The 17804-nt window shown below is 53.2% G+C and overlaps 1 protein-coding gene across 5 annotated transcripts in view; it reads right to left on the bottom strand.

Moving 5' to 3' along the window:
* The window catches only part of CACNA1E (calcium voltage-gated channel subunit alpha1 E), a 147319-nt gene that overhangs the window by 14368 nt on the left and 115147 nt on the right, over positions 1 to 17804 (bottom strand). For 3 of the 5 annotated variants that reach the window (XM_075096954.1, XM_075096956.1, XM_075096955.1), the window contains 15 exons: positions 17559 to 17618; positions 17119 to 17225; positions 10980 to 11076; positions 9705 to 9865; positions 9131 to 9268; positions 8348 to 8549; positions 7984 to 8148; positions 7444 to 7554; positions 6343 to 6426; positions 6132 to 6257; positions 5867 to 5932; positions 3773 to 3864; positions 3169 to 3334; positions 2854 to 2981; positions 66 to 162 (listed from right to left, as the gene is read on the bottom strand). In XM_075096954.1, coding sequence (XP_074953055.1) covers positions 66 to 162; positions 2854 to 2981; positions 3169 to 3334; positions 3773 to 3864; positions 5867 to 5932; positions 6132 to 6257; positions 6343 to 6426; positions 7444 to 7554; positions 7984 to 8148; positions 8348 to 8549; positions 9131 to 9268; positions 9705 to 9865; positions 10980 to 11076; positions 17119 to 17225; positions 17559 to 17618 — 1800 coding nt within the window. The remainder of the gene's footprint in view (positions 1 to 65; positions 163 to 2853; positions 2982 to 3168; positions 3335 to 3772; positions 3865 to 5866; positions 5933 to 6131; positions 6258 to 6342; positions 6427 to 7443; positions 7555 to 7983; positions 8149 to 8347; positions 8550 to 9130; positions 9269 to 9704; positions 9866 to 10979; positions 11077 to 17118; positions 17226 to 17558; positions 17619 to 17804) is intronic. The other 2 variants (XM_075096957.1, XM_075096961.1) reach the window with 1 other exon arrangement.

Here is a 17804-nt window from a genome sequence, read left to right as displayed (position 1 = left end):
AGGGGGAAGGAGGGGTAGATGGTGCGTCCCGTGGCCAGGTTGTGGCGGAGGACTGGGAGGCAAACCTTGCACGCCACCCTGTAGGGGCAGTTCTCTCCTAGGCCCAGAGGAGGCGAGATCACCCGTACTAATTTGTACATATCCTTATACGAGATCCTGCCGCTGCAAAGGAAGCACAGGTGGGTTAATAGGACACTGAGAGGGTGGAGGGGAGGATGGAGAGCTTAACGGGGGGATGCTGGAGCCGTCTGTGGGGCAAGACCCCCAGGGGTGCACAGTTCTTCTCCTAGCCCTGTCAGGCCCAGAGAGGGGAAAACTGTGAGCATCGGCTACTGCCTCCTCCACCATGAGTCAGCTCCTCCTCACACTGACCCATCTTGACTCTGGAGAAGGACAATTTTGGCAGTGAGCACCACCCATCACCCTTCCTCATCATGTCTTTGGCTGCCTATGCCTGGTGGGAGAGGGCTGGGATTTTACATAGGGTGAGACTGCAGCTTGGTTGGGTTCTAGCCACCATGAGACCTTTTGATAGAGTTGTGTCCCACCACACTATCAGAGAGCCTGCCCTTGCACAGCCAGCTCTCTGGCCCTCACGGGGTCCCAAGGAGGTTGGCAGCTGAGTCACTTGTATCTCCAATATCTGGGGAACCTGAGACGGGGAGAGATAATGTGACCAGCTGGTGACTGATGGCTTTGGCACTACCATCTAGGTCTCTCATGGTCCAGTCCTGTGCTCTGACCACCAGACCATGCTCTGCCAAGGGTGCACATTATTAGAAGCAAACCCTCCCATATGCACACCCCTTCTCACCCACAGAAGCACATCTCCCCAGACCCAAGTGCAGTCATCGCAGGATATGGCCCATATCCTTCCTGCACCAACTGAAATAATGAAGCCATCAAGGTGGAGAGCTGGCAGAAGAGGGTGCAGCTCCCCAGTCTGCTCGAGAGCAGAGCCCTTCAGGAAGCAGGACTGTGTGGGGTAGAAGTGCTGAGGTGCAGTGAGCTGCAGCCTCCTGGGCATCCTTAGACAAGCTTGGAGGGAAACCTCATGAGGAGGCAAAGATCAGCATTACCATCCTAGCCGGCACCTTTGCCTCTGGTTTCTCCATGCTCTTCTCCCTTCCCTCTCCATTGCTGGCCAGGGCTCACCCAACCATCTGGGCAAAACCCATCTCTGAGCCCCCCTGGTGTTAGACAGTCTTCCTCTGAGACCTTCATGTGATGGTGTCAGTGTCAGGATGCAGAACTGCTGCCCCACTCAGGTAGTGGGACCCGTTCAGATGTACTCACCCGTTCCTCACCCAGCAACGGGGGCCAGGGCTGCCCCCAATGGCCCAGCACCACCAGCTCCTGTGCACGTCCCCTAACCACTGGCTACATATCATAATGAAAGAGCATGGATTGCTCAGAAATCAGAGGGGTGCATGGCATCAACAGGACAGCTTAGGTACTTTTTCAGTGACTGTCTTGGAGACCCAGGCCACCAACATGGGGGGGGGGGGAGGGGCAAGAGGGAATGAATTCATCACTAGTGTGAAGAAATCATTCCCAAAAGCCATGGGTGGGAAGTCCCACACTGAGCAGCTGGATGTTTCAATGCTCTCACCTACTGTCCCTTCTCTAGTTGCCCATCAGGACACCTACTCACCCATGCTGACCTCTCCCCCTTGCACAAGGCACAGTCTCCCACTGACAAGGAAATCCACCTGCTTACAGGGGCCTTGCATAGCATCAAGGGTGCTGGAAGAGGCCATGCGGGGAAGAATCTGGACAGCACTGAGCTGCAGAGGGTTGGGCAGAAATGGTGGAAGAAACTATGGCAGGAGCTGATGGTATTAGGCATAAAAAAATACCTTGGCTGAAGCTGGTCTCTCAAGGGGCAGAACATTAGCAGTGGAGGTGAAAAGTCCCCAAAGAGCGTATGTGTGGCTGCCAAGAACTCCCGAGCTAAGATCACCCACACTCCCTGGCAGAGCAGCAGTGGGTCATGGTTCCAAAGATGCTGTCCCTGGGCTGAAGGAGGGAGGGAGGGGCCACAAAAAATGCCCCCATGGAGTTAGGAACGAGTGGAGGGCAAACATGCTTCCAGAGCTGCTATGGCTCCACACTGCCCTAGGAATGCTCCAGACCATGCTGGGAGGAGTGGCAGAGAGCAGCTCCTCTGCAGCAGCCGCAGAAGCAGAGCCAAAGCCTGGCCACCCAGGGTATATATGGCCGCTATGAACCCATCCCATTGCTGGGCACAGGCTGCTGCCTGCAAACAGGAGCCCAAAACAATGGCAAAGTCCCCAACACCAGCATGGAATGAGTGCAGAAAACAAAGTCCTCCCATCTCTAGAGGGGTAAGTGGGCTGGCCAGCATAGGAACACAGTTCCCCAAGCCCATCAAACACACTTCAAATAATGTCCTCCATAGGTGACTTGGCAGGAGCCCAGCAAACCCCCAGTGTCTTCCTGCAGAGACATGCTCAGACCTGCTCTGATCAGGAGCTGTGCGTGCTGGGGACCAGGTGATGGAGCTGTTCTCAGGGCAAAGGCACCCAGCTGGCGGACAGGGACAGGGAAGGAGACTGAAAGGGACCTGCCCACTGGCCAGGAAGGAGAGGAAGAGCAGGAACTTCTAGCACTCAGGATAAACACCATGGCAAACTGTGAACATCACCCAAGACGCCTGTGCCACCAGGCATTTTAGGAACCCACTGCTGCCCTTGAAATGACTGCAAATGAGAGCAGTTCTTCCCTGATTGTCCCAGGCATTGCAGCTGGTTTCCACTAGCAGATCACAGAGGTGCCTGTTTAAAACCAGCTCGGAGAGGTTGCTCAGGAGAGAAGGAGCTGGCTACCTACCACGCTGCTCTGTCATACTCTGCCCAGATCCGGACAAACTCATCTAGATGGTGAGGTCCCAGGATGGAGGAATCCCGAGTCAGGTATTCAAAATTGTCCATGATAACCGCCACAAACAGGTTGAGCATCTAAGTGAAAGGGAAAAAGGCAGAGAGAAAGGAAAGTGGAGGGAGGGGGAGCACAGAAGGTAAGGGAGGGAGAGAAGGAAGGGTAATTGTGGGAAGATATAAGATGGCAGATGAACCTATGGTGGGGGCACATGCTGGGGGGCTCATGAGAGGGACCCCCAGGGCTCTCAGAGAGGGAGGAACTCACCAGGAAAGAGCAGAAGAAGATGAAGGAGACAAAGTAAACATAGGCCAGGTCGGTGCCACAGCGCTCGTTTTCATTCTGCCCGGACGTGGCCGTCGTGTCTGGCTCGCAGCCTTTGCCCTCCAGGCAGGACAGCATGATCTCCTGCCATGCCTCTCCAGTGGCACTCCTGCACCCAACACAGCTGTGCTCAGCAGCTCATGGTGGCACAGGATGGAGCCGCAGCAGGATGCCCCCAGGAGAAGCCTCACAAGAAGCTGTGCAATCCCCTACCCGAATTAAGTACCTCTCAGGCATGCAGAGGAGCAAGGCACCAGGTCAGCAGCAACCGAGCTGGACCCACATGAGCACAGCCATGCCAGGGTGTAGCTCCTTGCACAAAGGGCCAGCTTCGCCCAGCCAGCCCATCCAAAAAGGTGGGAGACAGCCATCCTTTTTGGGGCAGTTCCTGAGCTCCTGAGCTCCTGTGGCCATGTGTTGCCCAGCTGCTCTCTAGCACCCAGAGCTGATGTCCACCAAACAGCCTGCGGCGAGAACCTGCCCAGCCCAGCTCCTGGCACACCTGCACCCAAAAACACTGCCAAAGAAGTTTCCTATGGTTGCTTACCTGAAAAGGAGCATGAGGGAGCCCAGGAAGCTGCGGAAGTTGTTGTGACGGTTAATGTGGCTTTCCTCATCTAGTTTGATATTACCAAAAACCTACAGGAGGGAGAAAAGGGGCTCAGTTACTCAGGCAAGGGCTCATCAGACAGGGAAGAGGCTGCATGTTCACCTTGGCTCACAGGCATGCACCGCTGTGTTGCAGGGATGGATCCTGCCCCAGGTCCATCACCCTCAGCACAGCTGGCCCCCACAGCAGCCGACATCCACCCTCTCTGCGCAATCCCCTATGGAAAAGCATCCCAACAAACACATGCTGATGCACAGCCAGCATGCCAAGGAGCTGGTGCTGAGCAGCCATTGGGAAGGAGACTCTCCTCTCCTCATCAGGGATTTGCAGTGGGCAGCAAAGGCTGCAAGAGGCTGAGCTGCCATGGAAACAGGAGCACAGAGGACCTGGGATCCACCAAGTCCAACCGCTTCACATCCATCCCTCTGCTGTGCTATGGGCAGCATCCGAGCACCACAGAGCACCCGGCGATCCTGAGCACGCTGGAGGCACAGGGACAAGTCACACCACCCTGGGTGGGCGCTGGGTCATGGGCCTGGAAACTCCCAGTAGCTTCTGCCTTGGTGAAAAAATGGTCTGTGATGCCAGGGTTCAGGCACAGTGGTGCAAACAGGGTGGGGAAGGGCTCAGTGACAGAGGGACAGACCAACTGCTAACCCACCACGGAGAGCCAGACACCAGGGACTACCATCCCGAGGGCCAAGAGAGGCAACAAAGCCCCAGACGTGGACAATATGCTAATAATGACCCACAGCCAAGGCCATGATAAGACATAACAAACATTCATAAAGTACTTCAAATAGGAAAAATGTTCTGTTATTACTGTTAAATATTTATTCCACTTTCTGTGAACCTAAAAATACACTAACTGCAGAGTATTTTTTTCCCTGTACAGGTTTTTTGGAATGTGTGATTGTAGAATATTTTCTGCCTCCAGCTATTTTGCTCAAATAACGCCCACAGACTTTACTGCTTGGGGATTTGTTCACAATGGTGTTAAAAAAAAAATAAATCGAATACTACCACACGGCAGGGAGGCGGGGATTGAGTCAGATGGCGGATGTTTAGCGTGGAGAACACCTGGAGCCGGTGCCGAGATGTGTAGGACAGAGCGGCCAAAACCAGCCACGAGACTCTCAGGGTGGGAGAAATGGGGTGGAAGAGACTAAACACTAACGCTGCCAAGCAACCCGAGCAGGAGGCCACCTCCCTGCATGCTGCCTCCCCAAAATCTGCCCATCCTGGCAGCGCACGTCGGGCAATGGCATTGGGTACTGTGGCAGCTCGCTTATTGGGTGGCTCCAGATCCCAAGTGTTCATCACCGAAGACGCTTTGTCAGATCTTTAGCATGGGATTTAGTCACCACAGAACTAAGCCAGGCCCACAACACATGTGGAGCTGAGGGCTTTAGCTCACGTGCTTCTTATTTACCAGCTGGAGCCTTGAAAGCTCACGTCTTCCCATGCTCTGCAGACCTCCCACCCCTCTGGTAGGTCGCTGCAGCTCCCTAAGCACAAGAGCCCAAGTAGACCATCAGACCATCCCTCCACAGATGAATGAGGTAGATGGCAGGCTGCAGAGGTCACCGCTGTGATCCAGCTGTTCGGATGGGAAAGGCAGAAGGCTGCTCACCAGGTCCCTCACTCATGAAATCAATCTCTGGGGGCTGCTAGGGAGTTGGAGATGGGGTGTCATTTCTAAAATTGAAGTGCCTATGAAATGAAGGGGTGGCAATTTGAAAGCAGCTGCCACACAGGATATCCAGTTGAGTCCCCATGGCCACATCTCCAAGGGTACAAGTGGGGAAGTGAGCCGTGGAGCTTCACTGACCAAGCTTGTGGCAGCACCCCCAGGGCATGCAGCCCTGCAGCTCCCAAACAAGCTCTTCCACCTTGGGACCTTCCCAGATACTGTGACCAAGTGAAGCAATGACAGGCAGGCACAAGTCTGGCTGCTGTGCATAATGCCGATGACACGCTGGTCTAGCCTGCTCATGCCAGAGGGATGCATGCCGAGATGTCTGTGCTCACCTGCATCCCAATGATTGCGTAGATGAAGAAAAGCATGGCGATCAAGAGGCAGACGTAGGGCAGGGCCTGCAAGAGAAGCACGAGTCATCTTATTTAGCACAGGTCCAGCTCCAGAGAAGTATAAAAAGCACAGCAAGCCAATAAACTGCACAGATCTCTCTCTCCTACAAGCCAGCAAGTCAGCAAGACCTTGGGAACAGCCTGCATTTGGGAGCAGCACCCCAGCACCATGGTCTGGGAGGATACCAGGGCACACATGTCTTACCTTGAAGGACTGCACAAACGTCCAGAGCAGGATGCGGATGGTGTAACCTTGGCGCAGCAGTTTGATGAGCCGAGCAGCCCGGAAGAGCTTCAGGAAGCTCATGTTGAAGCTGCTGGTGTTCACCAGCTGGGAGGAGACAAGAGGGTCAGAGGGAAGCAGGAGCCCCCCACGCCGCAGCAGTTCACCCCACTGCTCCCAGCCCCTGGTTCACCTTGGTGTCCGTCAGGATGATCTCTGTAATGCTGCCAATGACAGTGATGAAGTCAAAGATGTTCCAGGTGTCCCGGAAATAATTCTGCAAAAGGAAGGAGAGAGGGAACATGGATTTGAGCTCAGCGATGGCCAGTCTGAAGGGTGCTAGGCCACAGGCCAAGGATGCTCATGGACAGCAGCAGCGGCGGCAGCAGAGACCTTGCTGCCCATTTGTATGCAGCCACAGTCTGGAGCACTGTCCTGCGTCTGAGATGGTGACAGGCCTGAGCGTGTCTGCAGTGAGCAGCTTCTCTTGAGAGATGACTCATGCATCCAATAGACCATCCTGGTGAACGGGAGTGGGAAAAGCAGCCACAGCCAGCCCTGGTCAGGCACCAACAGCTCACCACACCAACCCTCACAGCCATGAGGCTGCTTTGCCCTCCTCTTCATGGGCACCTGGACCCACCTCAGCCCCTGCTGCTTGTGCAGCAGCTGGTACAAGACCTGACTTGACCACAGCTGATGTCGCTGGGAGCAGAAACCCTCCTGCTAGTGGAGCTCATCTCCCAGTATGGGTTAGAAACAGGAAAGAAATTACAAAATAGCAAATCCAACAGTTGCTCATAAGCAGCAAAGAGTAGCTGACAAAAAGGCAGTGTGTGGCTTCAAATCTTAAATGAGCAGCTGGGGACTTGAGGACTATGAATTAGGCAGGGAGGTCCCATTGCTGGTCAGGTCTGGTCCAACTGATACAGCCCAAGGACAGCAATGCATCAGCATCTCATGGTTCCCAGGGACAAGGGACTGTGGCCACCAGCATGACTGCAGCAGCAGTTGGCTTTAGCAGAGCAGCTGCACAGCACATACATGGTCCAGGCACCAGAGTACCACAGAAACAAAGCAAAAAGTAAAGCAATGATGTGGCTTCCCCCACCAGCATCCAGCAGTGGGAAATTTAATGAGAACCAAAGGAGTGATTCCACCCTAAAAACAGCTCTCGGGCTGGGACCCAAAATAAATACAAACAACCTCACATTATTAACACCTTCCCCCGGTGATCTGTGTGCTGCCAAAGTCCGAATTAACACGCTCATCAAGAAAAGGAGCAGTCACTCACCAGGAAGCCAAAAGCAATGATCTTGAGGACACACTCCAAGGAGAACACCATGGTGAATGCAATGTTCAGGTACTTCAGGGCCAGCTCATAGGTGTATGGAGCAGAGTAGTACTGATGGAAAGAGAGAGACATCACTAGCTAGGAGGGGGCCTGCCAGCCTCTTGTCTGATGACTGTCCCAGGGAAGAAAAGCGGTGATCCGTGTTCCTTGCCCTGGGTGCCTCAAGACCATCTCCTCCTTCCCCTCTCCACCCCTCTCCCAGGACAGGATGCCACTCCTTCTAAGAAGGAAGCACAGAGCAAACCCAGATCTTTCAGTAGTAGTTCAGAGGTCCAAATCATTTGAGTCATCTCGTTTAGGGAAGATCTCGCCTCCAGTTTGGGGAGTTGTGTTTCAAGTGACTATGACAAAGGAATACACACCTAGACTCTGTCTCAAAGCATCTCCTAGAAACAACCCAAATACCCTCTGGTCCCATCGTGATTGATCCTCCTTCTCCCTGCTGCCCCAAACAAGAAAGGCTTGATCTGACCGGCTCACCTTCATCATCAGCACCACAGTGTTCAAAGCTATCATCGCCATGATGGTGTACTCAAAGGATGGGGAGACCACAAAGTGCCAGACCCGGTACTGGAAGGTGTGCCGGTTCTGGGGCATGTACCGCGTGAGGGGCTTGGCGCTGATGGCAAAGTCAATACAGGCTCTCTGGAATAAAACAAGGTGCATCAGATCCTGGACGATGGTAACATGGGGGACGGTGGCTGGCACACTTCTTTCCTTCATGGGATGGGTAGGCAGGTGGTTCATGGATTTATTACACCTTTTCAACATCTACGGAGCTCCAGGCTCCCAAACTGCAGAAAACCCATGGAAATGTCCTCTTTCCCCCTTCCCAAGACCGTACCTCGTTCTTCTCCAGACTGCACTCCTCCATCATTTTGTCTCCTTGCTCTTGGAATGTAATGATGATGAGAGCCACAAAAATGTTGACAAAGAAGAAAGGGAAGACCACAAAATAGACGACATAAAAAATGGACATCTCCATGCGGTTGCTGCGGCTGGGCCCACGGTCCTCCTCCGTCACATCCACTGAATGCTGCAGCACCCTGTGGGCAGACAGGTGAAGAAAAGCAACCAGAGATATGCCCATCAGGACTTCCACCACACAGCACTTCTCATGGGACCCACTTTGTACAGCCAGCTGTCTGTCTGCAGTTGTAAAAATGATAAGACAAACCTCTGTCTTAATCTGCTTTATAAGGACAACCCTTCTAAATGGCTACAGATTGTTTTATGATCCTTTGCCTGTACCCCTGATGGAAAATGGATATTCCAGTGCTCCACATACAGACAAAAAATTGCCCAAGCTCACATGAGCATGAAAAAAGGGCTAGTCCTATGGTCATCTCTAAACTTGAGCTAAGATATACCTCAGGGCACACAGGAGAAGGGATTATCCATCATTCACTCCCTAAGGAAGAAGCTAACGCTGGCCATGGTCCCAGCCTCATACAAGGGCTAAAGCTTTTTTGTCCTGACATAATTTCTTGTCCTCCTTCTCCCTGTCCTCCCTGCCCACCAGTTTCTCTCTCAGTCCTGCCTGGCTGTAGCCAGTTAGTAACCCAACCACCCCAACGGGGACATGCCCACCCTAATTCAAGGTGGGTGGATGGAGCAGAATACTCACTGGGGCCAACCCTCGCCAGTAGAGACTGTGAACAGGGTGAGCAAAGCCCAGATGATATTGTCATAGTGAAACTCATGGCGTTTCCATTCCCGGCACTTCACTTCCATCTTGTTCTTCTCATGGTCCACATAGTTCCCACTGCAAGGTTGGGAGAGAGCAGCGACCTTGTTTTTACACTGCCAGACTCTGAGACAGTGGTTTTAAACCCTGGGGGCAGTATGCGTGTGCGGGGTGGGGGGGCACCTCTCCTCCTGCAGGGCTGGAGGGAGAAATGGGGAGAGGCTAGATAACAACTGAAGGGAAGGATAGAAGAGGAAAGCAAAAGAGAAGAGAGAAGGAGGAAAGAGAACAGGAGCAAAATACAGGGCTCTGCATCCCGCATCCCATGCAAGGATGCACAGCGCTGATACAGCAATGAGGACAGGGCTCAGGCCATGCTGTCCACCCCAAGAGCCTACAGCCAAGAGCGAGCCATGACCAAGGACTTAACTGGGAACCCAAAGACAACATTATCCAGCACCCTGCCTTTGCTAGAGGTGTCAGCAGCATTGGACCTACTGAACAGGGCACCTACATGCAGTCCTTCTCTGTGTCCTTAGAGCTGTCAGTGCAGTAGAAAAACTTCCCCTTGAAGAGCTGGACAGCAATGACAGCAAAGATGAACATGAAGAGCTTGTAGACAATGAGGATGTTGAAGACGTTCTTGAGGGAAGTCACCACGCAGTCAAAGACAGCCTGCAGGAGAAGGCATAGCTCACCTTGGGGAACCAACAGCTTCGGCAAAGGGCAGGACCAAAACCTTCCTCAAGACTATGGCAGGGAAAGACATTTCCCCCTCTTGGAGTGCAAAGGAGGAAAGAGCTTGGCCTTCTCCCAGGCAAAGTGCTATTTTATGAGTGAGTTTAACACCTGGAGTACCACCCAGCACACACACAGACAGCAGCAGGGGTGGATATTTATATCCTTCAATGTTCTCTGCAACCAGGGCAGCAGACAGGGGACCTCCCTGATGATGCAGTTAGCAGCACACAAGACTAATTAGTAAACACTTCTTTGTTTCTCATCACCCAGAATAACAAGGCAGAGTGAATACCTCTGCCTGGAATAACAGCACCTCCCCAGGCTTTAAGAAAGAGAGGAATGTCGTTATCACTGCTTCATGGTGAAGACAGAGGTGTCCAGAAACGAACTGACATAGGCTGAATCCATCCACTGATTGGGAAGAACAGCAAGGGTCAAAACTCATGTCACTGGGGTGCCACCCGGGGCCTCATCCATCAGCCAAATATGGCCTTGTGAAAAAAAACCTCAGTGCTTCCTCGGTCTCTTACTCCTTCCTGGCTCTATATCCCATCAGCTAAGGTAGGGAAATCCATAATCCTACCTGCGCTGCATAAATAATCCCTCTATTCAGATGGGAAAACTCCTTCCAGTGCAACACCATGTCAGCACAGCACACAAAATCCTGAGTTGTTTGCAAGCTACTCTGGTGGGAAAGATAATGAACTTTGATAAGAGATTTAAGCTCTCCCAAAGCCAGGGCAGCCTATTTTATCAGGAGACCCTCTGGGCTTTGCTGCCTTGTGTCCACTCCAGCCCCACTTTCCCTGGCTGAGGAATGAACTCGGACACCTTGCAGAGATCCAGGCTTGCTATTAATAACACATTGCAACTCCAGATATGAAGCAGCCTGAAGGGCATTGTGTTTGAATACAGGGCTCCTAAAACACAGCAAATACTTTGAAAACTACTTGTTCATCGCTCATGAGCAAATTGGTGCGCATGGTCCCTGCACCCACCAGTCCATGCCAGAGAAGACAGATGTAAGGCAGGAGATGATGATCATTACCTTCAGCTTGGGCAGTCGCTTGATGGTTTTCAGGGGCCTCAGGACCCGTAGCACACGGAGAGACTTGATAGTCTTGATATCCCGGCCCTTGTTGGTCCTACCACGTTGGAGGGAGGCACATGTACCCAAAAATGAAAAGGAGAGACAATAACCTTGCAGACCTGAGGCTGGATGCTCTGGGGTTTCAACTGCTGACAACCCCCCCAGCACAGGTGAGGATGGAAACAGGAGGGCCACAAACGTGTGACTGCTGAGGGCTCAGCCCACCTAAATGAGTCTCCTCCAACACATGCGCTGACAACTGGCAGAGGTGAAAAATAAAGCAATCCTCTCCTCCTCAGGATTAGCGCCTTTCCCCTTCACTGGGGAGCAGCAACCTTAACAAACCCCCTTGTTGTGGAAAACAGTGTGATGCCAGGGCTGGGTCAGGCAATGCAATGCTCTCCCCAAGGAAGGGCAGGTGCCCAAAGGGCGCTGTGGCATGCTGCCCTCCCCCATGTCCCAAGCCATGCCACTCAGCAGGGCCAGGAGGTTTGCTTCCCTACTGCAAGCATGTGCCATTTGCAGACAGGGCTTGCAAAAGGCCCCCACCATTGCAAACTGTTTTCTACTGTTACTAATGGTTGTAAGAAATTCATAATAAAATGAAGGAGAGGCACTTAATGGGGTCTACGTGCAGCTGTCTTGCAAAGGGGTTTCCATCCTGGTTTAAACCGGAGATTCATGGTCTTCACATTCACCTTGGCAAGCACCTGCTCTGTGCTTAGTTTAATCACACAAATGCTGTCTCTTACAGGTTTCTGCCTTATTCCATCAGTGCTACCCAACATGGTCAGCCTAGTCCTCTATCTCACATGAACGTAACTTCTCAGCCCTCTTTTCCCTCTCCAGACCAGGGCTGCACTTGCCTCCATCCAAGTCAGCTGAGAGAGGCAGAGCTTACCAGAATAATTATTTAGAAAAGCCCCCTCATGACCCTCATTTCTTGAATATGATTATTAATCCCAAACACAATACCAAGTTTTTCCCTTGTCTTTTAACTGAAGCCCATGGGCTGGATCTGAGGATGGAGCAGACAGATTCTGGTGGAGGTAGTACAGTTTGGATCCACAAGGCACCCTCAAAAAAGGTCAAGAGAATGACTTGCAACAACAGATGCTCCAAATAACACAGCTCTTTTATGAGGGTTAATGCAACAGGAAGCACAAAAATGGGCTTAATCATTAGGAGATGTAAACAAACGCACTAATTAATAGTCCTCCCTAGGAGCACAGCCCCACAAATGCATGGAAAGCAACTGTACAAACAGCCCCAGGACTCCCTTTGCACCTCCCATCTCCTGCTTTGCTCAGTATCAAGGCCTGGGTAAGTGGTTGGAGCATCCAACTCGGGACTGGGGCATCCAACTCAAGGCTGGGGTGAGGATTTGAGAGCAGCACCCAGCTGGTGCAAGCTTCCACCAAGGGCAACTCAACTGCAGTGGTTTACATCTGCGGAGGAGGGACCTCTTCAGACCTCAGGAAACCTCCTGTGGATTTGCTTGGGATCCAACAGGGTTACGGGACATAGAGCTGGATAACATCTGGAGGAAAGCCTGACTTTGCTGTGTCTATGGCTGAAGCTGAGCTCTCCCCAGCCCCCTGAGCTTGGCATGAACCACATCCCAAGCCCTCGGAGGGTGCCAGGACTGAAGTCCCTGCAGTGCTTCAGTGAAGGCAAAGCCCCTGCTGGGGCAGAGGCTTCAGCTCTGTGGCAGACACCACTTTCCCTATACCCTGTTCCCCTGGGCGCGCTTCAGACCATCTTGGGGTACTGCACACTGAGATCCAGGATGAAAGCATGCTCCTCCAAAGGCAAGGGACTGCAGTACTTGCAAAGAAAATCCCGCCTGCATTTTCCCAGAGCACACCATCTTTCATGCACCCCGGGGCAACGTAGGGGTGCATGCAGAGCAGTATACTTCAGTCTCTGCAAATGCAGCTAGGAGTTAGCACAGGTGTCAGACAGACAAACACCCGCCTGTGCTCGTCCCCCTGCACTCCCCAGGGTGGCACCCCGCGGCGACCCGAACAGCATAGTTACCCCAAAGCATTCCTGTCGTTGATCCAGCCCAGCAGCCACCAAACAGCGCCAACAGAGAGAGGGAAAAAGAGAGAAGAGAGGAAGAAGGTAAGAAAAGCAGTGGGGGAGATGCACAGGACTGACTGCAGCCTTTCGGGCAGCATGGACCCTGCAGCAGCCCTCCACCACCCCATGCCTCAATTGAAAGGCACAATGAGTAGACAGTGTTGTGTCCTCCAGGATGGGGCTTATTTTCAGGGAGAGACTTCTCCAGCAAGCTGGGAGCCCCTGCCCTCCCTGCTCAAGGTTTTGGGAGGGGGACATGTAGTGAAACCTCTGCTGCAAGAGGAACCCGCCAAGAGTGGGACAGTGGATGACAGCAGGTCGGTATGTGGTCCTCCTTGGCCAGGAGTCAGGGAAGGACCTTGAGGCTCAGCTCCAACCAGCCAAAGGCAGGTGCCTCCGAGGGAACCTACCTGCAAGGTCACAGTTCCCATCCAGACAGGCTAACTTTAGTAAATCACCTCCATGAAGAAATCCACTGATTAAAGCCTGACCTGCAGCACAGGACCTCCTACAACCCAGCAAGGTACCCACTCGGACAAGCCAAGGTGGTCTATAAGGTCCCTACTTGTAACCAAACCTGCATCCGCAATTCAGCTCAGTCCCTGCCACGTGCACGTAGAGGGCTCAGCACTGGGGCAAGCCTAGAAAGTAAAATGTTTCTTAAAAACTGTAAAAATAACCCCAGCCCCTGGCTGCATGTTAGTGAAACAGGTGGAAAGTATGTTGAAAAGGCAATAGTTTAACTCCGCAGCACTCCTATGATGGGATATCACACCTCTGTCCTGGCCAGCCTCACACCAGGTTATTTTGCAGTACATAGGGGTCCCTCTTGCTTCCAGACACCAGTGCCAACAAGCGTAAGGAGATGCTGCTCAGCAAAGAAAGAGGCAGCTCTTCTGGGTACCTCTGGGTGGAGAAACCCCTGTCCTTGCTCACCAGGCAAAACGACGAGGGCTTCACACTGACCACTGCTCAACCTTTCCACCGCTCAACCTTTCCCACTGCTGCAAGCCTGCGGGTATAGGCATCACCACCTCTTGGCAGCTCTGCAAAGCCACAAGCAAGCTCTGCTCCTCTGCACAATGTCTCCTCGGAGGGTGCCACGGGAGGCAAAAGTGAGCAGGGTATTTAGTTATGGTTCTGGTTATTTCAGCTAATTTAATTTGAACTCTTTGGAGATTTATGGTTTTATATTGGGCTTTTTATTTAGGCTGCGTTTGGATTGACATATTATCTTTCCATGTGGAGAGCTGCAGATGAGCCAAGATGACCTCTTGCTGGGATGTATGGGCTCCGAGGGTGCAGTGGACAAGCCGTGATGGCACACAGAGACACAGCTTTACAGGTGGATGCTTGTTCATTGGTGATTTTGATGTGGCACTGATGGCCAATGGATGATGGTGGCGCTGCTGGACCAGCTCAGAGACCTCCTGCTGTGCCCATGGCTACCCAGGACACCCCGCAGGAAAACTGAACCACAGAGGGAGGCAAAAAGGGCAGAAAACACAAATGGCATGGCATGTCCCAGCACCTCTTCTACCAGCAAGCGCTGGACCCATTCATCAGCCGCTCTCAGCCACATAATCACCACAGCCACTCTGTGGGCATTGCTTTGCCCACCCAGTGCCATGGAGGTGAGGAGGGGGAGAGGGAGGACTCATTGCCCTCCACAGGCCCACATCAAAGAGCTCATGGAGGGAGAAGAAAAGGAGAGGGATTCAGATACCACTGCCAGAGTTTTTGTCTCTAGAGCAGGATGGAGGGAGGGAGGGCAGTGGGTTGGGACATTTATAGCTGGCAAACACCCTGTGGCTCCCAGGGCTGTGGCGGTGATGGGCTGCCAAGGGGAGAGGCAGGTGTTCTTATAAATGCTTTATAATTTATAAACCCAATGGAAATCGCTGCAGTTCCTTTGTTCCCCTCACCCCCGAAGCCATGAGATCATCTCCTCCAGCAGGAGCCACCGTCAGATGTGGGGGAGAGGGACAATCCTGCAGGTTTACATTATAAAGAGCCCTTGTCCACCACACAAGCAACTCAGTATCTACCCAGCTATGGCTACAAGAGTGGGCAGGTGACATAGATGTTTGCTGCAAACGTACGTGGAGATGCAAAGGCCCTCTGTGTGGGAGGGGGTTCTGTGCGGCAGCTGATGGGGGTGCTTGTGCTCAAAAATTCAGCTGCCCTGTGCTCAAAAGGACCTGTCCTTCCCTCAGGAGGCTGGGTGGAGGCAGGAAAATGGCAAGCAGGGTTGGAAGGAGCACGGCAGCTTCCTCATGTGCTCAGTGCTGGTATGTGGGGACCCTGACAGCTCCAGGGGCCACCCAAGGAGCCATGTCACCCATGTGGGGTGGGGGCAAGGGGACAGAAAGTGTCAATTACAGTACTGTTAGTGGTGAGAGTGAGGACACCTATCCACCTGGGAGCAGGCTGAGCCATTAACCTTCCCTCCTTCAGCCATCCTTCAGCCATCAAAAAGTCTTGATGAAAGATGCCTTGGAAAGAAAAGGCTTTCTTGCCCTCCTAAACCCCTCAAACCACCCAGCACATCTCCAGGCTGCTGATGCCCCCTCCAGACATTCTCTGAGGGGCTGCCCTGGCAGAGGAGGGATTAGCTAGACTCTGGAGATGTTCAATCCATCCTCATGGTGGCCTGGATGGCATCCTGAAGGCTCAGAGCAATGCCCTCAGCCAGCAGAGACCTGCCCTGTGCCCCTTCTCCATGCCGGCATCTGTGGTCAGCCCTCTGCCTTGCCCAGGGGCTGGTTCATCCCTCTGCCAAGCCAGCTGTGTTCTTCCCAAGGAGAGAGCAGAGGAAAGCACCAGGCGAGGAAGGGGGTGAGGAAGACAAAAGCAATGAGCCAGAGACGGTGCAAGCGGGCTAGAGTGAGGGAAAGGAGCTGCTGTCCGGCCAGGGGTAGGATGGGAGGGATGGATTGTGGGCTGTAATCCATCAAGCAACCGCGAGGCTCGGAGCCAGCCACCCCAAGATCCTTGCATGGTACCTGAGCTGTGGATAAGGACATGGCTCCAGTATGCACTGCTACCAGGCCGTCCCCTCTCACCAGCACTAATGTCACCGCCACCAATGTCAAAGGCACAAAGAGAGACCAACAGCGTAACAAAGGGGTGCCAGCCCCTCCTCTCTTCTCTTCTCCCTGCTCAGGCACCAACTAATGGGGCACCACAGCCCCGTGGACCAGGGAGTGGCCCCTTGCCTGTGATCATCACATTGGCACCCACTCGTCCCTCCTCAAGCTCACACTGCACTGCCTGCCCCAGTTGGCAGCACAGATGAGGGCAGAGCAGAATGAAACTCATCCCTGGACACTCCTCTGCTCCGTGACACTGGCACCACAGATGTCAAGCCACCCTGCACCCACCTGCAGAGGAAGACCCCAGGTGCCACAAGCTCAGTACCAGAGCCCAACTACAAGGTGATGCTCAGCAGGAACACACTGCAGGGCAAGCATGCAGCACCCTGCCCTCAGCATGATGCTGCAGAGGATGTGGGTGGAAACCCCACCTGCCACATCCCCATCCCTGCAGGGGTCTGGGGCAATGCTCCTTCGAGTGGAGGAAAAGCCACCGGCTGGGGGTACCATTTCCAGCACAAACATGTTCAGAGGGCAGCTCCACTTGGCAGGCTGCTGCTCTTGCTGTCTCTGTGCACCCCAGGATGTGTAGCAGGCATGGAGGTCTTTTTCCCTCTCTAACAGCCCCTCCTGCCCTCTTTCAAGTGCACTTTCACCCCCAACCTCTTCCTAGCATCTCCAGCTTGCCTTGCCTTGCCCCCTGTCTGCTTGCTCACCAGCACTTGGAAAAAAAGGAGAAATAAATCTCTGGAGCAGCCATGCACCACTTCCAGTAGCCATCCCAGAAGAAGAGCAGAAAGGTGCAGAGAAATAAATTTTAAAAAAAAGATAATCTAGTAGCCGTAACACAGAGCTGCATCCTCCTCCTACCCCAGCCAAGGGAAGGCAGGGAGCTGACAAGGACAACGGCCACTTACGCCAAGGCAAAAGCCACCAGCGCTCCCACCACGACGATGAAATCCAGGATGTTCCAGAGGTCTCGAAAGTAGGAGCCATCCTGCAGGATCAAGCCCTGATCGATCATCTGAAAAAAACAGACAGGGACTGAGCAACTCAGCCATTGAGTGGAAGCGGCCGTAGGCAGGATGTGCTGGGGACAGGGACATCGCCGGGGAGCAGTGGACCCATCCCCATGCCCCAGGTATATAAGCAAGGAAGCATCATATTTTGTGGGAGCCTGGAGCCAGAGACTGATAAAAGTAGTGCTGAGCATTACCAATTCCCAACACTAGGAACTTTAAAGTCTCTACCATCCAAATTTAGAACCAGAATCAAAAAACTGTGCTGTTTCCCACCCACTGCAATGACACTGTGGGGCTCAGCACTGCCAGCACAGCTGGCCTGCAAGGCCTCTTACCTTGATAACCATCTCAAAGGTGAAGACACCGGTGAAGACGTAGTCGAAATACCTCAGGACCTGCAGCGAGAGGGCATGGGCGCTCTGCAGTCACTGCCAAGCAAAGGGGCTCACTGGCGCCCACCCAGACCCCCTTACTGTCCCGCACCTGGCACTCGCCTGGCTCAGGTGCAAACGGAGGGTCAGTTTTGCTTGCCCCAAACCCAGCCTGTCACCTAAGAGTTCAGGACAGCCATAAACCCAGCC

The sequence above is a fragment of the Phalacrocorax aristotelis genome, chromosome 6, assembly GCF_949628215.1.
Source record: "Phalacrocorax aristotelis chromosome 6, bGulAri2.1, whole genome shotgun sequence".
In the NCBI taxonomy this organism is placed as follows: domain Eukaryota; kingdom Metazoa; phylum Chordata; class Aves; order Suliformes; family Phalacrocoracidae; genus Phalacrocorax; species Phalacrocorax aristotelis.
The sequence above is the reverse complement of the archived record's forward strand: the minus strand, read 5'-3'. Positions and strand labels throughout refer to the sequence as shown.